The sequence below is a fragment of the Oryza glaberrima genome, chromosome 4, assembly GCF_000147395.1.
Source record: "Oryza glaberrima chromosome 4, OglaRS2, whole genome shotgun sequence".
NCBI classification, from domain to species: Eukaryota; Viridiplantae; Streptophyta; class Magnoliopsida; order Poales; family Poaceae; genus Oryza; species Oryza glaberrima.
In genome coordinates this window covers 19,757,040-19,782,217 of record NC_068329.1, presented here as the reverse complement: position 1 = coordinate 19,782,217, position 25,178 = coordinate 19,757,040, and the positions used below count along the sequence as shown (strand labels likewise).

Sequence of the window (25,178 nt, the reverse complement as noted above, 5' to 3'; positions counted from 1 at the left end):
GCTTGAATTTGAGGATCAGACAGATAGCTATTTGTAACAAGGTTCAAGGTATCACAAATTTCCATTGTTTGATTATTTAAGCTACCGATACCAAGTGCTCCTTTCGTGTGCAACCATTCCAACCATCTGACAAATGCTTTAAATAAGACACAACAAAAGCAAGTATATTCTATCTTGTCTTCCTGTGTTCAAGCCAACTTTCGAAAAATCATCAAGCCATTTTGGATTAAGGGATTATTTGAATTGATGCCTAACAAATTCTTACATTTTTTTACCATTTAATGGCACTGTTTGTTTTACTACAAAATTTGGTAATAGCAAGCTCACCACAGTGCCAAAACAAAATATAAGGATTTCTAGGATTCAAATTTTATAATATTCTTATGATTCTAATTATTTCAATGATTTTATAGCCAATGATGCTTGAAAAGGGAATCCATGCAATTCAAAATTTAAAAAATTGACAACTGATGTGATTCAAAAGACTTTTAACCTAAACTGAATCGTTATATTTTTAACAGAGGAAGTACTTCCTACGGGTTACTGCTGCACTAGTAAGCGGGGGCCTTTACCCAAGGTTTGGTATTTTTTTTAGAAAGGAAAATGGTATGAGCTCTTTTCAATTAAGAAGTGTACGAAGAGAATCACACATGAAGGTTTCAAGTTGCATATTGAAATAAAAATTTGAGCAACAACTAATACATAACTAACCATTCCTAGTTAATTCCCATTTATATACGCCACTTACACCTTTAGACCTTATCTCTTGTTGAAAACTTCTTCGATTACGATTTGGTACTTTTTATTGATATATCAAACTAAACAATAGCATAAGCAACTCTCCCAAGATTGTGTCTTCAATTCGCTTTAATGGAAATGGAACACTGCAACTTTACTAAAATTCTAGAGCAGCGGACAAAATTCTAATAGTTGAGGCTCACATCGGCCGTTGAACAAAATTTTGGTCATTACAAGGGTAACAATGGTTGGCAACCCGAGTAACATGCCCGAATGACGAATCACGTCTCACATGATACATATAACTCCAACAAGATACAGATTTTTCCTCGTTACCACACCTTTTAAACTGCTAAACGGTATGTTTCGTGCGAAAACTTTCTACATAGAAGTTGCTATAAAAAAATCAAATAAATCATTTTTTCAAGCTTTTAATAATTAAAATTTAATTAATCATGTGCTAATGATTTATCTCGTTTTGCGTGGGCACTTATCTTCATGCTTGTTAGATGATTTTGTTTCATGCTTGTTGGATGATTTTGTGTCGTCTGAGCAGCTCAGATGAGGCAAAGCTTCAGCCACTCAGGACGCAAACCAACGCTGGGAAGTCTCCGCCTAGGAAAATCATTTAATTTGATAATTTGACCCTTTTTGAAAACTAATTTCGCAAATGAACTGTGGCCAAAACTTATTTTAAAAATTACCCTTTTGTTCAGCGTCAAATCGTACGGCGTTGAACTTAGACACCTCAACACCACGTCAACTGGCGCTGAATGATGTGCCACCACGGATGGGAGACTGAGTCGGTGTACCAACATGCATTCAGTGGTGTGCTATTTGGCGTTGATATGTCTAAGTTCAGCACCATATGATTTGGCGTTAAAAAAAGAGTTATTTTTGAAATAAGTTTTGGCTACGGTTTATTTGCGAAATTAGTTTTTGAAAAGTGTCCGATTGTCAAATTAAATGCAGAAAAATCCTCTATCAGGGTGCAAAATTGGCAACCAAACCTATGAAGCACTGATACGGCAAAGCAGGCGCGTGTCTGTGTCCGACATGCGATCGGATACGGACACGTATCGGACACGGCCGGATACGTGTCCGGGACGTATCGGTATTTATCTTGATTTTAAAATAAATAAAATAATTCCTGATACGTTTCCGATACGTTCTGATACGGTCCCGATACGTTTAACCCTAATATTCCGCCGGTACCAAAACCCGCGCGCGCGTGGGGAGCATATCCACCCAGCCTGCGTCGCCTCTCAACTCTCACTCTCGCCTCTCTTCCCCAACGCTCCAGCGCCGCCGCCGCCCCATCAGCCATTGCCGCCGACGGGCTGCACCGGCGCCGCCACGCTGCTCTCCACCTCCGACGCTGGCCCAACACTGTCACCACCAACGCCCCTCACGCGCTCCAGTGCCGTCGCTGCTGCCGGGCTGCCTCGTCAACCGTCGCCGCCGCCGAGCTACGCCGGCGCCGCGCACTGGGCTGCGCCTCGCCGCCTCCTACTGTGACGTCGGCACAACACTGTCGTCGCCGATCTGTTTTCCTGTTCGTTCCCTTGTTGAGGTGAATAATAAATCCCCTCTTTTAGCATTCTATGCACTGCAGCAGAGCAATTCTGCAATGCTCTTCTTATTTCTTTTAGAGTTTTAGTGGATCTGCAAGAATGCAATGCCCTTCATCTTTTCTTAGTATAAGTACTATCTTTTTTTTGTTAGATCCCATGGATTATCGAACTGGAAGCTCAAGTGCTAGTGCTAGTGCATCTAGCCATCCTAGTGGTAGTCCGGCTCCTAATTCTGCTACTGATTTATCAAGAGGAACTAGTGGTCCAGCAAGGGCAAGCAACCTCTTGAATGCTTGCCGTGTGATTCCTCCCAATGACAATGAAAACAAGCCATTGTGGAGGTATGTTGAGTTAATGGAGAAAACAGGTAAAGGCCAGGGAGGGAATGTAAGGTTTAGATGCAGGCTTTGTGGTAATATTATGCATGGGAGCTACTCAAGAGTTAAAGCACATCTCTTGAAGGTGGGATCTAATGGTGTAGCTCCCTGTCCAAAGGTAACAATCGATGTTCTTAGTCAACTTCACGATGAAATGGCTAGAGCTGTAGTAGTTGCTGAAAGGAACTTGCCTAAGGACATCCCACTGCCAGCAGAGGGCGCGAGTAGGGGGAAGAGAAGGGCTGTTTCAGCTATTGAGTCTAGCTTCAATTCAGATACTCGTTCCAACCTTGATGCTTTGATTGCGAGAATGTTCTACACAGCAGGTTAGACTAGAGTTTAGTACGTTTTATTAACTCATACATTCTCATATTTGTGTTACAAATGTGACTAATATTTGGACATTTGGTTTGGTCTGTAGGCATTCCTTTCAATGTTGCAAGAAACCCATATTTCAGGAAGGCTTTTATGTTTGCTTGCAACAATGCGCTTGGGGGCTATTCCCCTCCAAGTTACAACAAGCTACGAACTACTCTTCTTGTTCAAGAGAAGACACATGTTGAGCGGTTGTTAAATCCCCTTAAGTCGACATGGCCTGTAAAAGGTGTGAGCATTGTGTCCGATGGGTGGTCTGATGCTCAAAGGCGTCCACTCTTGAATTTTCTAGCAGTGACAGAAGATGGGCCAATGTTTTTAAGAGCAATCAACACTGAAGGAGAAATTAAGAGGAAGGAATATATTGCTGAGAAGATGATTGCAGTCATTGAGGATGTTGGACCAAAGAATGTGGTACAGGTTATCACTGACAATGCAGCTAATTGCAGGGCTGCTGGGTTGATAGTTGAACAGAGGTACAGCCACATTTTTTGGACGCCGTGTGTTGTCCATACCTTGAACCTGGCCTTGAAGAACATATGTGCAGCCAAGAGTTCAAGTGGGGATGCTTATGAAGAATTTCAGTGGATCACTGAGGTAGCAGCAGATGCTTCTTTCATAAAAAACTTCATCATGAACCACTCAATGAGGCTCTCCATGTTCAATGAGTTCAGTAAGCTAAAATTTCTTGCCATTGCTGATACAAGATTTGCTTCTACCATTGTAATGTTAAAGAGGTTCCGTGCTATCAAAGAATCTCTAATCTTGATGGTAGTGAGTGAAAAATGGAATTCTTATAGGGAAGACAATCAAGTTCAAGCACAGCAAGTCAAAGAGAAGGTTCTAAATGATGTGTGGTGGGATAAGGTGCAGTATATCCTAGATTTCACTGATCCTATCTATTCCATGATTCGTGCAGCTGACACCGACAAACCTTGCCTCCATTTGGTTTATGAGATGTGGGATTCAATGATAGATAAGGTGAAAAAAATAGTTTATCGTCATGAAGGGAAAGAACTAGATGAGCATTCCTCCTTTTTCTTTCATGTGCAAGAGATCTTGTACTCTCGATGGGCAAAAAGTAATACCCCCTTGCATTGCTTGGCACACACTGAACCCCAAGTAATGTTCTGCTTCTACTTTTAAATGTTTGTTTCCATAATTTGTAGTCGTTGTTAGCATATTAATTGTTTTTATAAAATGTAGGTACTACTGCGAAAGCTGGTTGGCTGAGGTTCCAACCCGTGAAGCTCCTCACATGGATGCAGAAATTTCAGAAATGAGAAACAAATGCTTCAGAAGGTATTTTGCTGGTGATGAATTAAGGAAGATCAAGCAGCAGTTTGCAGATTTCTCGCTGTTTGGAAATGGGTTTAATTCCTTTGACTCAATCGAGGATAGAGCTCATTTGGATGCAAAGCAATGGTGGGGAATTTATGGTAACTCTGCCCCTGAGTTAAAAAAGTTGGCGCTAAAATTACTTGGACAACCAACATCATCATCTTGTGCTGAAAGAAATTGGAGCACCTATGGTTTGATCCATAATTCAATGAGAAACAAGTTCTGTTCCTTCTCTTACTTAGTAAATTTCTTGTATGTTTGAAATGCATGGAACTGATCAGTGACTACAATTGCTTTATTGTAGGCTAAACCCTGGACGTGCTGAAGATTTGGTGTTTGTGCACCAGAATTTGCGTCTTCTTTCCAGGAAATCTGAAGAGTACTATACTGGTCCATCAAGAATGTGGGATGTTGGAGGAGACAGCTTTGAGATGTTCGAGGGTGGTGCTGATTTTCTTCAAGAAGCTGCTCTTTCACTTGATGAGCCTGACCTTGAGAGGGTGCTAGAAGATCTTGGTGCATTGGATCTGTCTGCTGATGCTGGACCTTCAGCCACTTCAGTTACCATGATTGATACAAGCAGCAATTAAATTGATCTACCTATCTAGTTATTATTGAATTGAACTTAGAGTCCTGAACAAGTCTATCGGTCTATCCTAATTATTCTATTTGTGGCTGTGAACTTGTTATTTATAAACTAGTTGTGTGCCCATGCCCTGTGGGCTGGATGTGAACTTCTATGGTCATTGCGAGTTTGGATGTACCGTTGAACTATTAATTTGTGGTCTATGCACTATTTGTGGTCTAGCACTTATTCACAATCTATTTTTGCCCTGTTCAATTTACTACTTTTCTGTATTTTTAATTTATATATATATATATATATTAGCGTATCCCCGTATCCTCAATTTTTGGAAAATGTCGTATCCCCGTGTCGCCGTGTCGTGTATCCGTGTCCGTATCCCCGTATCGGGGTAACATAGAACCAAACAGCCCCGCATGAGTCACGATACCTAAACCGTCTCAATAGTCCGGGATGCACATCTTTCTACCGTACGTACGTGTCGTACTGAGAGATAGACCCTAAAGTACATATATAGGGATACATACACATATTGGTGGTACGGTATGGACTGTACGGCAGAGGATACTGTTAGATAGTCCGCCGTAGAGCCATCTTTTTAGACGATGAAAATGGTTTATATATCTTTAATTAGCCTCTAATGGTTTAATTATATCTTTTAATTTGCAGCTCTAGCCATCCGTTTCGGTATATCTCTGTCCTTTCTCTTGCTCCCTCCATTAAAAAAGGCGATTACGGTCAAGTTGCGTCTTTCTCTTTCACTTACTAGTCCACTAGGCACTAGCTAACCAAATTCGAGTATCAGAAATATAAAATTCAAAGTAGGTTTACTAAAGTAGAGTTGAGTATACTACTCCCTCTATACCAAAATATAAGTATTTTTAACATAATACCAAGTCAAATATTTGTAACTTTGACTATTAATAGCAAAAAAAATAAAAAAGATCAATCATATAAAATTGATGCTACTAGATTTATCATTAAACAAACTATCACAATATGCAACTCTTTTTATTTAAAACATTTTACTTTTATAGATAACGTTGGTCAAAGTAACATTTTGAAGATCGTGTTAAAATATAAAAATGCTTATATTTTGAGATGGATGGAGCAGTAGACTAGTAGTACACTAATATATAGCGGAAGCACGTTCTTTCTACGATTGATGTATTGATAATTACCCATCCGTGGTACTATATCAATGATCTCAAAGTCACCGCGCGCAAGTCATCACCGATAACACAATATTTGTTTGAGCAAGTTGTCAACTGGTCCCAAGAATTTTGTGACCCTCTGAACAAAGTGACAAGGCTTATAATTGACTAGTTCAGCATGCATGACCGGCACGAAAGCTTATCACACACATCTTTATTAGTAAGTGTAGTCGTGTACTTGTGTAGATCCACGGAGATGATTCGTCAACGGCGCTGCTCCGGTTTGCCGTCGCCGCCGCCGACGAACCGCCTCCAGTACCAGTGTCCCGCCCAGACGGCGCCCATGGACTCGAGCGGGACGCCCTTGGTCTCCGGCATGAACACGAGGACGAAGGCCGTCATGGCCGCGACCCAGCCGGCGTAGTAGGCGAAGGTGGCGTACTTGAGCCGGCACAGCAGCGCCAGGAACGTCTGCGTCTGCACGAACGTGAGCCCCAGCGTGACCGACACGCTCACCGCCTGCCCCGCCGACCTCACCTCCACCGGGAAGATCTCGCCGGGGATCACCCAGATCAGCGGCGCCCACGACATCCCGAACCCCGCACCCTGCACGCACGTCAGCACCAGCAGCGCCACCGAGTACGCCCTCGGCATCGCCACCTCCCCGTGCTTCCCGGACTTCGCCCCCATGATCCAAGCGTTCGCCACCTTGATCACAAAACAGCAATAATTCTAAAACGACGCATGCAACGAACGTTACATACTTTGCATGCATGGTATGGTACGTACGCGTACTTACCTGGCACACGATCATGAGGGCGGCGCCGGCGATGACGAGCACCTTGCGGCCGTAGCGGTCGATGACCAGCGTGGAGAGGATGAGCGACGCGAACTTGACGCCGGCGAGGATGACCGCGCCCATCAGCGCCGCGTTGCTGCCGAAGCCGGCGACGCGGAACACCAGCGGGGAGAAGAAGGTCAGGACCATCATGCCGCTGAGCTGGTGGCACAGCGGCAGCGCGAGCGCGAAGGTCAGGTGCGGACGGTACTCCCGCCAGGTGACCAGCCTCCGGAACGCGCCGACGTCCTCGCTGCCCCGCGCGGCCTCCACGGCGTGGACGATGGCCTTGAGCTCGGCGTCCACGTCGGCGCGGTGGCCGCGCACGCGGAGGAGCGCGGCGCGGGCGCGGTCCACCTTCCCGCGCATCACGAAGCTGCTCGGGGTGTCCGTGAGGAAGAAGGCGCCGACGACGATGAACACGGCCGGGGCGCCGGCGAGGCCGAGGGAGAGGCGCCATCCCCACGGGACGCGCGCGGTGCCGTAGTTGGTCAGGTTGGCGATGAGTATCCCCAGCGAGAGGAAGAACTGGAAGCCCACGGTGAGCGACCCGCGAAACCGCGGGGGCGCCATCTCGGCGAGGTACAGCGGCGCGGCCTGGTTCGTGAACCCGACGCCGAACCCCAGGAGCATCCGCCCGACGATGAGCATGGCGACGTTCACCGCGCCGCCGGTCATGGCGCCGCCGGCGAAGAACAGTGCCCCGCCCATCAGCATCACGCCGCGCCGGCCCAGCCACCTGGTGACGCGGCCGGCGGCCAGCGACGCCACGAGCCCGGCGACGTAGAGCGACGACGTGAACGCCGTGAGCGCGTGGCTGTCGAAGACGCAGTACTGGTCCCTCTTCGCGTCGGCCATCCTCATCAGCACCTTGGGGAAGAACGTCGCCAAGAACGGCTTCATCTGAGAGACGCCGCCTGGAACAAACAGTCGAGCACCATCAGAGAGATCATAATCGACCAAAGAATCCAAGCAATCCATCGTGGACGCGGATGCACAAGCTGGGAGAAGAACAAAGACCTGAGATGCCGATGTCGTAGCCAAAGATGAGGCCGCCGGAGGCCGCCACGAGGCATGTGACAAGCACGGAGAGCGTGAGCTCCCCGCTGTAAGCTGCGGCCGGGACAGCGCCGCCGGCGTCGAGGACACCTGCCGCCATGGCGCTTCCTGCTATCCTGTCCGCTGTCACACACCCCCTACAAGGTCGCGAATGCTTGCCACTGCCAGAGTGTAGACCACGAGGAGCAGCTCGTGGGTAAAGTAAATAAGTAATCTAATACGAGAAAGTATACATCTTCGTACTACGAATCTAAATCAAAATATAGTAATCTAGCTGTAATTCTTTCCTTCTCTTAATACAAAAGTACGCAATCCTTTTGTGTATTCCAAAAAAAAATTAGTAATCTAATATAGAATAAGATGTATTATTGTATTACGAATCTAAACATTGCGTAGTATGAATATGGACATAATTATCTCACATTTCATTTATAGTATTAACATGTATCTCATCTTTGTTAATTTTTACTAGTACTCCGTATAACGGAAGGAGTTAACAGCTAGTACCAACTATAGAGGAGTCAACGACGACTTCCCTTTAGTCCTCGTACTAGTGAATAAAATGCATGACACTTGCACCAGCCAAAGAGTATTTTAAATCGAGCATTCATCTATTGCTCAAACTTCAAATCATCGATAGGTATGTAACACTATATATATAGAGAGATCACATGAACTCACTACTAAACAATTACACAAATCCATGCTAAAGGACGGAAATCTTTGCGGCCGGTGGAAGTGCTTCACGAAGGATGTTGTTTGGCGGTCTGACGAGCAAAGTTGCAGTCTTGCAGAGAACAGAGATATTCGTTCTTATGATATTCATCCTTCCATATTCTTTCAGCTGTATCCACAGTTATGACTTCTAGTCCAGGTGCATTTTCCATGAGATGCAAAAGAAACTCAAGTTGTCCTCTGGACCCTTTGAATCCAGTGACACGCACTTTCTTGAGATATTTGTATTCACTCGGCCCAAATTCATGTCCGAGAGGACCTTCATGCGCAAACCATAAAAAGCCACTGATAAACTGAAAAAAAAAACAATTTTACCAACCAACATTTAGTAGCTCGAGGTATCAAAATTTTGTATGTAAAATGTGATACCTCGAGATACCAAATGTTGTATGGTAAAATTGCTCAAATTAAAACTAGATGCTTTGTCCTCGGACCAAGTTTGCTACTGTTTTCCGTTGCCTGTCCACTCCGCCGGCAATGGAATATCAATGTATTAAAATCCTTCCGCAAATCGTTAGAAATAGCAAAACTAACACTGGCATTTTCAGTTGATGCTGTACGCGCAGGAGAATCGTTGTCTGTCGTATCGATATTCCAGATACATCACAGGTAGTGATAGTATGTTATGAACACCAGGATGGTCAGATGCCATAACCCGTGTCGTAACAGTATTGCAGATACAACGCAGTTAACGATTGTCGTTTCGTACAACAGGATGGTCAGATGCCTAAGGCCGCAAGATCATTGATTCAATCCGACTTGGGGATTGCACTCGGGAGTCATCATCATGCTTCTGAAGGTCAGCACCTCAAATGTGAGCTGCAAAGGGAGGCATGATTAGAATTCAGAAGTTGTAAGTGTATACTCCCTTTCTCATATTATAAAAAACTTTGACTTTTCCATAAGTAATTTCTTTTAAGTTTGATTAAGTTTACGAAAAAATGTAGAAACATATACAACATCAGATTAGTTTAACTAAATCTAACATTGAATATATTTTGATAATATGTTTGTTTTGTGTTGAAAATGTTGCTATGTTTTTCTATAAAGTTTGTCAAACTTAAAGAGGTTTGATTTAGAAAAAAAAGGGTCGAAACATCTCATAATATGAAATAGATGGAGTATAGCATTTACGCTTCTGCACTATCAAAACTTAACAATTATTGGTAATGAATGTGATAAAAGAATTGGCTTTTTTTTAACAGAAAAGCACGGTTACTTGAGAAAGCATCAGGTACCAGTAGTATCAAATATATGTAGATGCAGTGAAGTGCTTAATCACAGAACTGACCAATCGTTAGTGATTGCCAGAAACCAGATCGTATTATATTTGATATAACCCTACATTTTCTAGATTCGTGAGTTCAAACCAGCATTTTAGAACCAATTCATTGGATCAATTGTTTGGAAGATCAACCTTTCCAAACACTGCAAAGCAGCTACATTTGACATACAACAAGTCAAGGACGGCAAGCATACGAAAGTTGCAGTATGGTGTTAGAGGAGTTCAAGTTTCAGGTCTGACAACTGAGAATGCTATTCACCAAAAGTAAAAGTCGCTGAAGCACTACTCTAGCATTTTAGAACATTGCATGCAGTCCTTGATGGATTATTCATGCAGACATATAATTACTATTAGAAAATACAATAAGTAAAAAAAGGGAAACTATATTACCTTCTAGCCAAATGCGTAAGGATCTTCGGCATATGGATTCAACGAGCCCTCAGAAAACAATTCACCAATGTTTGCAGGGTGGGGATGGGATCCAGCAACAACCTGGAGAGTGAAGAAGCGTAAATGTTAACAAAAGTTGCGCAAAAGCATCTGGGAAAACCAATATTCTGGATGCATGTTTTCGGATAGACTCTGATCGAATTCCACCACATGAGCAATCACAAATTTTCAGTCATTTAGCGAGAGAATAAAACTGAGTCAACACTATCTAATAAATGTATGCTGTACCATCAAAGTAGTAAGTCAACTACAAATGTTCTTACAACAGAAACATCTATGAGAACAGGCATTCCTGAATATATCACATAGTACAGATCATAATTCAGAAAATGATATAGTACACAGAAAATATTTCAATTCTATAAAAGTATCCCTATATGCCCAAAAACAAAAAACAAAATTACAGAGGTCAATGAATCTACTTCCTCCGTTTCATAATGTAAGTCATTCTAGCAATGCTCACATTCATATGGATATTAATGAATCTAGATATATGTCTATGTCTAGATTCATTAACATCTATATGAATATAGGCAATGCTAGAATGACTTACATTATGAAACGGAGGGAGTAGTTTAGACATGCATATGGAAAGAAGTTGGCGAACACATTTAATCACACAAATACACCTTCTTCATTTTTGTAGGATCCTTGTCAGCAGTATCATGCAATGACTTCTGAGTGTTGGGTTCCTGAATGGGAGAAAAAGGCTACTGTTAACATGATTACAAGAATGAAATACTAGACCACCAATCAAATGCAAAGGAGAAAAAAGAGAGGAAAAACCTGTACCCCAAACATGACAGTGCTCTTAGTTTTCCTGCGCTTTGTGATTCTTCCATTTGCTGTCTCAACTTCATATTCATGATGTGTTACCTAGTTAAAAGGACACCGAAAACATGTCACATGAAAACATGTATTTTACAGATTAATTCATTCAATTAGTGAAACTTGATACATTCTCTAATAAGAGAATGATGAATCTAAATGTAAAATGATTCACCTTTCTATGCTTAGGAATATCCTGGGTTCCTTTCTCTACCTTTCTCAGCATGTTTGTAATTGGTGATTGTATAATGCCAGATAGATTAACATCCTGGTAGTAGAACATGCGAATTTAGAATTTGTGCAATGAAGCATGCAGTGATAAAGTCAACGTTTAAAGAGAGATGTCTTACCTTCCGTTTGGTCTCAGGACTAACCAACTGAAGCTGATGTTCTTTTCTGATATATGGATCTCTCCTCTTTATTGATGAAACAGAGTATTCCTAAAAAAATAAAATATGTATGTCTTAACTCTTAAGGAGAGCATTGGCACATACAAAACGTAAACGGTGAAACAAATTACAAAGAACCAATTATAAGATTAACAAAAACTGAAAATAATGCATGATATGGACTATATCAGCCTTTCTGGTTCTGCCCCAACATGAGCACATGACCAAATCATGGTAACCATTTTTAAAGATATTTTCCATTTTTACCTGAATTTGTAAGATATGTTTAAGGAGCTCTTTGGGAAAATCTAGCAAGAATGAGATGTATGAACATCTGGTATTATAATCCAAACAGGTGAAGAAAAATGTTTTTTCTTTCATTTATTCTTATCAAAAAGTGTCATACTGGGACTTAGAGGTTGAACAAATCTATGGTCAAGATCGTGAAAAAAAAAAGTCAATAGTATTTCACTAGTTTGCAACTAGCACCTCTACAGATGAACCAAATCGCACACACAGGAACCTATATGCAAACACAGCAAGTTCAGAGTTTGCAAGGCATGAAATAAATAATAGGATTGTAATGAAAAATAAAAGGCCAAAATGGCGCATCAAAATCTACAACATAAAGTCTGAAACAAATACTATTTCTGCTCATAATAAAAAAGGAAAGCAAAGTGTGATGTGTTAAAAGATAACTAAGTGCACAGAAATTTGACACAATAGTAGTTTTTTTAGAAGTACTCCCCACAGTCATGTATATCTGAGTTAGGAGTCATATATATATACATGAGAGTAAGGAACAAACTTGATTATGTTAAAAAGTTTTGCATGCATCAACAGCCAACTCGAAAGTTAAAACAGAATGTTTTCATAATTACCACATAGGGGTTAAAATCTCTCTATTATGTATGGTTTAGGAATATATTGACAATATCAAATAAAGAATTAAAAAGCATGGAAAATGAATCTTATCCTTTACTTTCCATTAATTTATCCAATCAAATCAACCAAATGACTCATTCCTAATCTTCATCTAATTTTTCTTAATAACAATCCACAAGGAAATAATGGTTGTGGTAGAAAATGTCAAACCTGGAAAAAAAACCAATTGTCTTGACCTACATATTCGAAATACAAGCCATAAGGCTTTATAAATTAATGCCAAACCAAGTCAAAATACTCAATTTCTTGAATTTATTGTTACATGAAATAAGCAGCAGCATTTCAATTAGTGAAACATATGCACTTGCATCTTTATATTAAATGCTTAGCATGCTATGCAATTAATATAACATAACTTAAATATGAATTGCTTAAAAATAGTATATGAGATAGAAATCAGAGAATACCTTCTTAGAGTTTACTTCTTGATCAACCTGTTGGGTTTCGCCCATTACTTTCCATTGTAACTGTAACAATGCTCTTTGCTTCTCCTCCTGAAAAAAAAAAGTGTTCAGATATATTTTCAAGTAACGATTTCCAGAACAAGAAGATCACCAGAGTGACTACCTTTGACTTCTGAAGCTCCAGTTCATCCTGAAGCTTCTGACAATTTTCCTCATGCTTTTTAGTCAATGATTTCATTTGAATTTCATGATCCTTTCTGAGCGATGACAATCTCTGCATATTTGATCCAGATTTAATTAGTATGAACAATCATCATCAAAACATCTGGTGGAATTTATTACTGACCTCCCTCAATTCATTCTCAGCCTGAGATTGGATGCGCTGGAGTTCTTCTTTATGATAAGCTCGAAGAGTTGATTCCTTATGCTCATTATCCTGCTGAATTCTTGCAACCTAAATATCAAGAAACAACTTTCATGGTCATTTTAGAAGAAAAACAGTCTAATTTCAGACTTTCCGCTGAGGTAGTGTTCAGTGCTTCCCCACTCCAGAGGTGGGATCCTTTAGACAATAGTTTCAATCTTCAACAAATGGAAATTCATTAGTGGCAGGATTCTACAGATAGTGATGAAAGTTTGACTCTCAAAATTTACAGGAACATATTTTTACAGAGACTTTTCACTGCACCCCTTTTACTTTATGTAAACAAATATACCATCTCAAAACTGCTGCAAAACCAAATGGAACATCAAAATTATATTAGAATAGATGTGTAAGTCCTACGGCCATAAAGTTGTGTCAAATACATTCTCTGCAGCTCTGCTCAAATATCAGATGACATTTTTGACTTATTAAATCTTAAGAGAACCATGAAATCAACCAGTAAAGTCCAAATACCATTTACATTAACAATGTATATTGATGAAATATGATAGATCGTACTTTGATGTCATGTTTTGTGCCTAGTGCAAATTAAATAAAAGACAAAGGCAAGGAGAGCATTACCTAAAGCACCTTCAAAGAAACTTTGCAACACATATAACTACCAAGTGGGTGTTTTGGACAAAGCATATTAAAAGCACACGTAGAAAGACCTTGAGTAACCTTTTTAGGTTACTAATCCTCTGTAGCGGAATGCAGCATAGCAGAACATGAACATCCACAATGCAATTATGTATCCATGCTATCAACACCTTGTTCAAATACTAGAGCTAACATTTCCAATGGAAACTGGCGCATGTGGCTCCACTTGGCTCAGTTTTTTCCCTTAAAAACTGCAGCTTTTTTCAATTTTAGGATTTGATTTTAGCATAAATTTTAAAGGTTTTTATTCACTTTTATTGCCTAGCTCTCTTTTCATGATTGCTACCAAGACAAATAAACAAACTTCAACCTAAAATAATTATTAATAATCATTTTCAAATTTCAAAATTAGCATTGTTATCATAACTAATTGTAAACTTCACTTTTTTTTTCAAAACAGCTTAACTTTAATGGACAGATCCAACCAGTACCACCTACCATTGAGCCATGCTCCTCCTTTAGACACATCAAATACCTCTCAGAATCTTGCCTGTTTTCTGAAATCTTTTCATTGCATTTGTTTTCCATTTCCTTTATGAGCTTCTCGGCCTAAATATTTTTCAACATCCAGAAAATAGATAGAGAATAAGATCAAACTCAAAACAGCTAGCATAATAACTTTGAAAAAAGAGGTTAACTTACCTTTTCTTTTTCAATATTAATGATTTCTACCTTTTCTAGTTCATATTTCCTACGGATTTCATTGATTGCCTGCAAAAATGCACTTTTCTAACTGTCACTTGTGATTGATATAGCAAAGTGTCATACAGGATACAGCTGATAGAAGCGTAATACCTGGTCATTTTTCAGTGATAATTCTTTCAGATGCTTGGACAGCTCTATCTTTTTACCTTCAAGCATGATATCATACTGTTTTTTTGCCTCAGTAAGTTGGCTTTCTGTTGCAGCAAGTGATGCTTGGACCTGGCAGTAGACAGAAAAGATTGTATGTTGTCTATAGATCATTACAATGAGATTTAAAGTTCTAATAAGCACAGACCTGTAACTTCTGTTCCTCTAAATTCTTCTCTCTTTCTACAGCACAAGTGTGTAGTTGTTCTTTCTCATCAATAATACTGCAAAGCTGATTGACCTGGTTCTCAAGTGTCTCAACCTGTTGGTCACGCTTAGCTATCTCTCCTTGCAGAGATTCTGTATCATTAGACTTCTCATTCAAAACAGATTGCACTCGACCTAGAAGCTCCTGATTATCTGATTCTAGCTTCAGAATCTTCTGAAGCAACTCTTGCTGCAAAATTCAAACCTCATGAATCTTACAGGTTAAATAGCAATATGTTTTGTCACTGAACAGGCTAGGACACAAACCTTGTGATTTTCAGCAGATCTAGAATCCTCCAGAAGTTTTTGAACCCTCCCTTCTAGGTCAGAAGCTACCTTTTCTAGCTGACTAATGTTGGAGGCAGAAATTTCTGCTTCAGACTCCAATCTTCTGATCTTATCTTCAGCAACTTGGCATTCTTCTACATGTTGAACCATGACAATCTCTTGAGTTTTCTGCAGCTCTATGATTCTGGACTTCAGCTCCTCGATTTCAGTTTGGAGAGCATTGTTTTCTGATATCAAATTTACATACTGATTTTGGAGATGTTCAAATTTGTCCTTGGCAGATTTTATCATCAGCATTTTTTCCTCGTGAACCTTTCCATCATATCTCTCAAATGAAGAAATCAACTGAGTGACATGACTTGAAATTGATGTGTGCTCTTTATCTAGCTCAGTTACCTTAACCGTAAAACCACTAAGCAATTCATTAAGCTCCTTGTTGTCCTTGGATAGTTTCTGAACTTCCAAAGTGTAGCCCTCGTTCCTAAGCTTCAAGTCATTCTTTTCACTTTCAGTGCTTGCCAGGTTTTCTTTCAGACAAATGCAAACATCTTCTTTTAGCTTCAACTCTTGCTCCATGCATTCCAAACGGGAGTCAACATACAACAGTCGGGCTTTATTTTGTTCAATGGAATCTTCCAACTGTTTGATGAGAGAATCTGCATAAAAGATGGACACAGTTGTGTTACTACTTTTTGTTTGTGCTAATACACCGGATGCACATGAATGGAGTATACAAAAAATTTTCAGTGGACTATCGCACCATAGCTAACTTAATTTCTGTTTAGTCATGATGCAATTTTTAGTATTAGATTCATACTTTTTTCTCTTATGGTAGTATCACTTGCATATAGCTGTTCCTTGTAACTCTGATCCATCTCTTCTTTCTCTTGTTTGATCCGCAACATCTCCTGTTTCCCTGTGTCAATGAAACAAATGAAGCATTACTACCTAATAGCAGCACATTATTATTCACAAATCATGTCAAGAAACATGGAACTGCAAAATAATCATGGTTTAGATGACATAAACAGAAGCACAGCAGATAGTGATCCCCTAGCAGATCTACAGTCTCCAGTAGCAAGTTACTGAATTGACAGACATTCTAAAATACTAGTGCTAGAGCTGACGCGTGAAGAAACTGACCAACCTGAAATGATCATTTGTTCTGCACATTCCAGTTTTATTGATGAATCGTGCAACAGGCAGTTGAATTCTTCTAAAGCTTTTGAATTCTTGCCAAGAATCTCCTCAAAAAACTTCTTATCTTCCTCAGCTGCCAATGCGTTGTTTCACCAGTTAGATCTATACAGCACTCATGCATGAGTAAATGGAAACATTACCTCTTTCTGTCTGACTAGCTAACTGCTGCAGAGTTTCTGTCAGTTGATTGCACAAAGTCTTTGTTGAGGAAACTTTTGAATCTAATCCCTGCCAGAGCTTTGAATCTTCAGTCTGTTTCACCTTAAGCTTTGCATTTTCATTGACAGCTTGTTGGAGCTTTGCTTCTAACAGATTTATCTGTTCTGTTGCTCTTCTCAACTTGGTATGCTAAAGTTATATAGAGCATAGGCATCAGTAGTAAGAAATATTATGTAAACAAGTACAATATGTTCCTGTACAAAACGATGATATATGGTGATATATCTGTTCAGGACTTGAGTCAATTTACCTTTTTATCCATGATATAACTAGAACATTTGCACCATGAAAGATGACTACAGTAAAGATAATATTGCCATATACTGAACATGGAAGGGCGCAAGCTTATGTTCAAAGCTCAGGATATGGGACAAATGAAATGGAAGGCAGAAATTGCTTGATCTCCAATGTGTTTAACAGAAACCACAGAGGATAAAGCACCAAAACATTCTAGTTTTTCCAGGTACAAAGTTCAAATTTATAAAAATACATAATTCCAGAATGTGACTCTGTCATGCTGAATAGTGAAAACTGATGATATACAGCATCCAACATCCTTTAAGTAGAAAACTGTTTCAATTTTCAGCACGACTGTGTATTTGTAAATTCTGAGGAAAGTAACAGGAATAACAAACACAAAGTACAGTCATGAGATCCACACTATCTACATGCAGCCCTAAAATTATACTACCTCCGTTTTTTAATAGATGACGCCGTTGACTTTTTCTCACATGTTTGACCATTCGTCTTATTCAAAATAATTTAAGTAAATATATTTTCTTTTGTCGTGGTTTGATTTATCACTAAATGAACTTTAAGCATGACTAATATTTTTAAGATTTGTATAAAATTTTTGAATAAGACGAACGGTCAAAGGTTGTAACAAAAGTCAACGGCGTCATATATTAAAAAACGGAGGGAGTAAGAATTTGATGCTTGTGAACTGCCTACAATGGTAGAAGATTTTTATTGACATGTTGGTAACTGGCATGCGTGCATAGTTACCAGTTACTCGATTCAAAGCTAATAAGGTAGCTCCAGGTGTGTGCACAGTTCATTGGTTTTACCTACTGCTGGTTTCAGTAGTCCACAAAATCATGATAGGATTCCCTGACAGAATTGGGAATAGAAAACTACCCCTATGTTACAGTGGAGAATCCAAAACAAAATTTAACAGGGTCTCAAACATACTAATTATTTAATTATTTACCGATTATACTAATTATCATGACATAAGTTAGCTAGAATTAGATAATCTACCTGGGGTCCTAGGACCCCTGTAGACTACACATAGGTACACCCCTGCCTATGTATGTATCATGCCGCCAGGATTATATAACTGAAACAGCCCTACTAACATAAACAACTTTGCAAGTTTGACATTGATCAATCAGAAGACAGTTTTTCTGCTATTAGGCATTATAACCACAATTCCACAAAGGCAGTGCCAGATATATCCTAATATCCAGAAATCGAAACTGTGACAGGAGCACAAGACAACCGAACTATATACCCCATCCAGTAAAATTTCCATAAATAATGGTAAACGCTGAAAAATATACCGTCATTTCTAGATCAGTCTTCACTGAAGCCTGCTCCTTAACCAGCTTTTCTGTGATCAAGCAATAAAATTGAGGGAAAAATCAGTGAACGCACGAAGTAGCCAGCCTCCCTCTAAGGAAACAAGGGGAAAATGAAACCAAAACCTGCTGTGATCTTAAGATTGGCGAAGCTCCCGTACGTGCTCCCTCCAATATCGGACGACGGCTTGGGGTTCGGGGCCTTCGCGGCCGTCGAGGTGGATCCAGCGAGAGATCGGAACCCCTCGAGACCCCTAAGCCCCGATAAACCCAGCTTCTGCATCCTGTCGTCGAAACCCTAGGGTTCGCCGGCGGCGGCGGAGCTGCAGAAATTCCCTAGCGTGAGTACACAAAGCACCCAAAAAATGCACCAAATCGCAAATACGCCATAGCGCGCCGCTTACCGATCAGGGCGTAGGAGGCGATTTGGGGTACCACCTCGCAACAATAGCTTCGCCCCCACGATCCCCGAAGCGTCGAGAAGCTTCGAGATTGTTCGAAACTGGAACGGAACCAATCGAGTGCAAATGTGCAATCAGTGTGGACTGGGAAGAGGAGATGTGCGATCGATCAAGTGGAGAGGCGAGAAGCGGAGAGCACTAACCGATTTGCGGATCGAGTGGCTCTGAACGCAGCGGCTTCCAAAACCCTAGCCTCTCCTGCAGAATGCGGATGATTCCAGAAGCTTCCAGGGAACCCGAGGCGTAAGCTAGCGATCCCGCCCTCCGATCGAACCCCGGGCCTCCGCCGAGCTAACGAGGACGCACGCAGCTCCGATCCCCTAGGCTGTATCGAGGAGAATCGCGAGACTTCTAGAAGCGTCTAGAGATTTCTAAAGCGAGAGGGGATCAAGCGGAAGGGGAGGGGAGGGGAGGGGAGAAGATGACGCGTTTGAATTGTCGATTCGGCGCCAGGTCGAAAATTTATAAGGGCGGAGGGGAGAGACAACAACGGCCGGCGACACAAGCAGAGCAGCAGATATTTTTGCTTCGTACTACTACAGTCGCACGAGATTCCACTAGCCAAAGAGGAATGACGCGAACACCACCGCTGGTCGCAGGAGGTTTACTGCTGTAATAAAAATCGTGAAGTGGTTGTGAGAATGATGCACTCATACAGTACGGCCGTGATCTAAAGTTTAGATCCAAACTTCAGTCATTTTTCATCACATCAACCTGTCATACACACATAACTTTTCAGTCACATCATCTTCAATTTTAACCAAAATCTAAACTTTGCGTTGAACTAAACATAGCCTACAGAGTACTATATCAACAATGGCCTTGTTTGGATCCTCCGAACTATTAAATAGCCCTCCGGAATCTTGCTATTTAGGAGTATTAAACGTAGATTACCAATAAAACCGATTCCATAACCCCTAGGCTATTTTGCGAGACGAATCTAATGATATATATTAATATATGATTAGTGGCTGATTACTGTAGCATCACTGTAGCAAATCATTGATTAACATACCTCGTTAGATTCATCTCGCAAAATAGCCTAGGGGTTATGGAATGGGTTTTGTCAGTAATTTATGTTTAATACTTCTAAATAGCAAGATTTTGGAGGGCTATTTAATAGCCCTCCGGATCCAAACAGAGCTAATGATAAAACTAAACAGTTCTGTGTCGTTTGAATTGTACAGACAAATTCAACACCAGATGACCCTCATAGGTCATAGCCATGGTCCAGGACCCCCTCTCTCAAGTGGAGTGTCTGTCGGCCTACCACCTCCACTTCATGAATCATGAGCGGCCATCATCATTGCCCCCTCGGTATGTTTGGTATAATCTGGTAAATGACCGTCTTCTCTTTTAGGTCTATTTGATTTGGAGAAAAAACATAAAAATTTTGAAGGATTTCAATCATATAGGAAAAATTCCTATGAATATCTTTGAATCAAATGATTGAATCTTATCCATTCCTTTGAAATTCTTATGGAATGGACAATCTTATAGACAGTGTTTAGCAAATGACAAAGGGAAATGATTTTCCACCCATCTTTAAATTATAACCATTCATTATCCCTCTTCCATTTAATCCTAACCCTTCATTCATTTCCCAATCCCAATCCCACCCCCCATTTCCCATTATCCAAATACACCCATAGAGATTTTTGAGGAAATTTAGCAAGAGCTCCAACCTCTTGGAAAACTTTCTTTGAGTCTATCTCTCTCATCCGATTCTTGCGTTTTTCCTGCGGTCCAATCAAATGATAATTCCCGTGTTTTTCATGTGTTTTGCAATCCTCTGTTTTACACTTCAATTCCTTCGAGAATCCTGTGTTTTTCCTACTCCGCCATTTTTTCCACCCTGCGATTCAAAGGGGCCCTTAGCTCGTGAGAATGTGAGTATAAGGGGAAAAATTGGATAGAAGATTCTGAAGATGCAATACATAAAAGAGTTGTTTTTGGACATGCGAAAGAGTGGATGGAAAATTTAGGGTACTTTTGGATTGTGTCGGTGATATGGGCCGGGGGTATCATGTTTAGAAGGAGGAGGCTGCCCCCCAAGGCCACGTGGCCCTCCCCCGAGGGGAGTGAGGCCCGAGGTAGGGCGGCGGCCACTCCTTCCCAAAAACTAGTCGGAGGAGGCTGCCCCCTAAGGCTACGTGGCCCTCCCCCGAGGGGAGTGAGGCCCGAGGTAGGGCGGCGGCCACTCCTTCCCAAAGACTAGTTGGAGGAGGCTGCCCCCCAATGCTACGTGGCCCTCCCCCGAGGGGAGTCAGGCCCGAGGTGGGGTGGCGGCCACTCCTACATAGACTAGTCGCAGGAGGCTGCCCCCCAATGACACGCGGCCCTCCCCTAAGGGGAGTTAGGCCCGAGGTGGGGTGGCGGCCACTCTCTCCCAGAGATTGGACGGAGGAGGCTGCCCCCAATGCCACGTGGCCCTCCCCCGAGGAGGATCGGGCCCGAGGTAGGGCGGCGGCCACTCCCTGGCCGAGACTAGAGGGAGAAGGCTGCCCCAGGCGCCACGTGGCCCTTCCCCGAGGGGGGATCGGGCCCGAGGTTGGGCGGCGACCGCCCCCTCCCGTGACTAGGGGTCGGGCTCCCCCGACCCCCTCTCTAGGTCACCACGTACGGTGGGTTAGGTGTCCGCCTTCAGGTCCCCACCTACCCGCATTAATGGCGACCCGAGCGGTCGCGCCACGCCGCATTTAATGCGGTGTGCAGTGCACTCAACCGGTTTGTGACCGGTCGAATGACTGATGGGACCCAGGATGTCAGGCGCACCATCGCGTGTGTCAGGCGACGTGCAGCCCGACATATCCCATCAAATAATGATGGTGAGAGGTTCTCATCCTCTCATCCCAGCCGGAGTCGGTCCTCCCGCTCTGGTCAAAGCAAGGCTCCCGTTTCCCGGTGTAATAGGAGCCCAGAAGTCTTCACCCATTAAATGGTGACTGACATGGGCACCCCCCGTGTCAGGCGGCAAGATTTGACAAGCCCCATCATCAAGACGACGTGCGCTTGGCTTCCCAAGTCAAGAGACAAGACATGCATTTAATGCAAAGATTATAATACTTCTCCACCAGAGCTAGGTTAGGTTGTTGGGCCCATGTGGTAATCCCTTGAGGTATAAAAGGAGGTCCAGGCCTAGTGGTGGAGGAGGGGGGACTTCCGAGCGAACTGGCGCTTGAGTCTCGCAGCCCCAGGCACTTGTGTTCTACACTCGACCATAATCCCAAACACAGGAGTAGGGTATTACGCTTCTTAGCGGCCCGAACCTGTATAAACCCCTTTTGTCTCATCGTCTTTGGGGGATTGAACCCCCTCAAGATCACACAGCTTCGCTCACCGAATCCTCGAATCTCACCCACTGCCCCCGGCCGAACTCACAAAGGGGGGCCTCACGCTTCTCTGGTGGAGGAGTTCATTCTCCGACATCTGGCGCGCCAGGTAGGGGGTGCGTTCGTGATTTTTGAGATTCTTTCGAGTGCCGGCGCGACGAGCGTCGCACCGCCGATGCTGGGGAAGGCGCAGCCTCCTCGGGAGAGCCGCGCCACCCCAGGCAGGGGGCTAGGCCTCCCACTTCCTCACTGGAAAAGGCTAGCGGCCAGGCCTTTGTGGCGAGTCTTCGGAATGTCCGATGGCCCCTAAAGTTCCGACACAGCCTCACCGAGAAGTACGACGGCGGTGTCAACCCCTCCGAGTCCCTCCAGATCTGCACGACGATCATAGAGGCGGCGGGGGGTGATGACCAGGTCATGGCGAGCTTCTTCCCCATGACCCTCAGGGGCCAAGCGCGGGGTTGGCTCATGAACCTGCTGCCTGCCTCGGTCTACTCTTGGGAGGACTCTTGCAGTTGAGCTCCGGGTGCCGTCGAAGCCCGGGACCCCCTGTGCCGGTTCTTCCGTAGCGGCTAGCTTTGGTCCCGCCTGCTGGCTATGGTGCCCGGCCCGTCTCAACTAATCATCCTTTCAACCTTCAAGTATTTTCAATTTTTCAATTCATCAGCTTAATATAGCTTGAAATCTTATATTTCTTTTCCCCCATTCTTTTCTCATGGCCCTGCGACGCTCGCGTGTTGCGCATTCGTTTGCTTCCTCGGTGGTAAGAGCCCAACCTCTCTCTCATCTACATGAACGTTTCCTCGCCAAGTGTGGGGGCTAAGTTTTCTAGCCGTATTCCAGCCTTAAGTTGAGCTCCGGGTGCCGTCGAAGCCAGGGACCCCCTGTGCTGGCTCTTCCGTAGCGGCTAGCTTTGGCCCCGCCGGCTGGCTACAGCGCTCGGCCCGGCTCAACTGTAGACAGGGATCGCTGGCTCTAGAGTTTTTCGGCTCTCACACTCGTGCGAAAGTAGTCGTCCGTGTAGAAGGGAGAGATATTGGAAGGAGGCCACCGAAAGGAAAGAGCAAACAGAATGTGTAGCGTGGGGACACAGGCTCGTGGGAACCTGACCTTGTTTGCTAAGTGATCACAGGCTTCCCAAGATGGTTCGGAACCCATGGTGGGGGGCTCTCTTCGAGCTAAAGGTTTAAAAGATCGCGACATGCAAGCAAGGTTTGTGTTTGCTTCATTCATACAAGCAATTCTTTGCTATAAGTGTGGGGCTACGATTCCTAGCTCTATCCTAGCCCTGCGTCGAGCTCTGGGCGCTGTCGACGCCAAGAGCCCCCTGTGCTGGCTCTTCTGTAGCGGCTGGCTTTGGCCCTGACGGCTGGCTACAGCGCCCAGCTTGGCGTGATCGTGGGTGAAGATTGTTGGCTATGGAAAATTTAGTCCTCGCACTCGCGCGAAGATAATCGTTTGCATAAAATTATTATTGCTTATATTTATCTCTCGCCCATCTCTTCCTCGCGGTCCCGCGGTACCCACGTGTCGCACGCTGGCTTGCCTCCCTTGGTAACAAAAAGTTTGTATTCGCTTCATCTATTCAAATGATTCTTTGCTAAAAGTGTGGGGGCTACGATTCCTAGCTCTATCCTAGCACTACGTCCAGCTCTGGTCGCCGTCGACGCCCGGGGCCCCCTGTGCTGGCTCTTCCGTAGCAGCTAGCTTTGGCACCGCCGGCTGGCTACGGCGCCCAGTTTGACTTGATCACGGGTAAAGATTGCTGGCTATGGGAAGTTCAGTCCTCGCGCTCACGCGAAAATAATCATTTGAATAGATGAAGTAGAACACCAACAGAGGTTAACAAAAGGCAGGGGCTAGCGAGGTACGCGGCGTAAGGTCACGGGCCCGAGAGAATCTAACAACGTTTGCAGAGTATATACAGGAAATAAGTTCATGGCCTAAGGTACGTGCTAAACTCCCACCGCCCAACTCCCAGAATGATAGGATAGAAGATCGGGCCCACATGTCAACTGACTAGAAGATTGGCGTCAACCCTGACCACCTAGGAAAGGTTTTGGTCAGGGCTAACGCCGGGGGCTACTGTCGGTGATATGGGCCCGAGGGTATCATGTTTAGAGGGAGGAGGCTGCCCCCCAAGGCCACGTGGCCCTCCCCCGAGAGGAGTCAGGCCCGAGGTGGGGTGGCAGCCACTCCTACATAGACTAGTCGGAGGAGGCTGCCCCCCAATGACACGCGGCCCTCCCCTGAGGGGAGTTAGGCCCGAGGTGGGGTGGCGGCCACTCCCTCCCAGAGATTGGACGGAGGAGGCTGCCCCCCAATGCCACGTGGCCCTCCCTCGAGGGGGATCGGGCCCGAGGTATGGCGGCGGCCACTCCCTGGCCGAGACTAGAGGGAGAAGGCTGCCCCAGGCCCCACGTGGCCCTCCCCCGATGGGGGATCGGGCCCGAGGTTGGGCGGCGACCGCCCCCTCCCATGACTAGGGATCGGGCTCCCCCGACCCCTTCTCTAGGTCACCACGTACGGTGGGTTAGGTGTCCGCCTCCAGGTCCCCACCTACCCGCATTAATGGCGACCCGAGCGGTCGCGCCACGCCACATTTAATGCGGTGTGCAGTGCACTCAACCGGTCTATGACCGGTCGAATGACTAATGGGACCCAGGATGTCAGACGCACCATCGCGTGTGTCAGGCGACGTGCAGCCCGACATATCCCATCAAATAATGATGGTGAGAGGTTCTCATCCTCTTATCCCAGCCGGAGTCGGTCCTCCCGCTCTGGTCAAAGCAAGACTCCCGTTTCCCTGTGTAATAGGAGCCCAGAAGTCTTCACCCATTAAATGGTGACTGACAGGGGTACCCCCGTGTCAGGCGGCAA

General features: G+C 43.8%; 2 protein-coding genes and 1 pseudogene across 5 annotated transcripts; 1 reads left to right on the top strand and 2 right to left on the bottom strand.

Annotated features, from left to right (window-relative positions):
- The first annotated feature begins 4,343 nt into the window (after positions 1 to 4,343).
- Positions 4,344 to 4,975, top strand: LOC127770857 (uncharacterized; annotated as a pseudogene).
- A 1,108-nt stretch (positions 4,976 to 6,083) lies between these two features.
- Positions 6,084 to 8,203, bottom strand: LOC127770033 (sugar transport protein MST1-like). The gene is made up of 3 exons (XM_052295701.1): positions 8,001 to 8,203; positions 6,942 to 7,897; positions 6,084 to 6,850 (listed from the first exon to the last, which is right to left on the bottom strand). The coding sequence occupies exons 1-3, from the start codon at positions 8,137 to 8,139 to the stop codon at positions 6,407 to 6,409; spliced, it is 1,539 nt and encodes a 512-aa protein (XP_052151661.1). The 5' UTR covers positions 8,140 to 8,203; the 3' UTR covers positions 6,084 to 6,406.
- A 459-nt stretch (positions 8,204 to 8,662) lies between these two features.
- On the bottom strand, positions 8,663 to 19,436 carry LOC127772289 (synaptonemal complex protein ZEP1). 4 transcript variants are annotated; one of them, XR_008017348.1, is made up of 21 exons: positions 19,110 to 19,436; positions 18,910 to 19,007; positions 18,632 to 18,828; positions 18,488 to 18,537; positions 16,847 to 17,054; positions 16,654 to 16,779; positions 16,324 to 16,422; positions 15,486 to 16,162; positions 15,160 to 15,408; positions 14,955 to 15,083; positions 14,802 to 14,870; positions 14,598 to 14,708; positions 13,422 to 13,529; positions 13,239 to 13,349; positions 13,079 to 13,165; positions 11,688 to 11,777; positions 11,513 to 11,605; positions 11,296 to 11,385; positions 11,063 to 11,201; positions 10,450 to 10,551; positions 8,663 to 9,593 (listed from the first exon to the last, which is right to left on the bottom strand). XR_008017348.1 is itself a non-coding variant. In XM_052298316.1 (21 exons), exons 3-20 carry the CDS (start codon positions 18,786 to 18,788, stop codon positions 10,453 to 10,455), a joined length of 2,616 nt encoding a protein of 871 aa, XP_052154276.1. In that variant the 5' UTR covers positions 18,789 to 18,828; positions 18,910 to 19,007; positions 19,110 to 19,435; the 3' UTR covers positions 8,663 to 9,593; positions 10,450 to 10,452. The 4 variants fall into 4 exon arrangements, 2 of the variants coding, with proteins under 2 accessions (XP_052154276.1, XP_052154277.1); XR_008017349.1 differs by having other exon boundaries at positions 11,302 to 11,385; positions 19,110 to 19,435; XM_052298316.1 differs by having other exon boundaries at positions 11,139 to 11,201; positions 19,110 to 19,435.
- Positions 19,437 to 25,178: the final 5,742 nt, after the last annotated feature.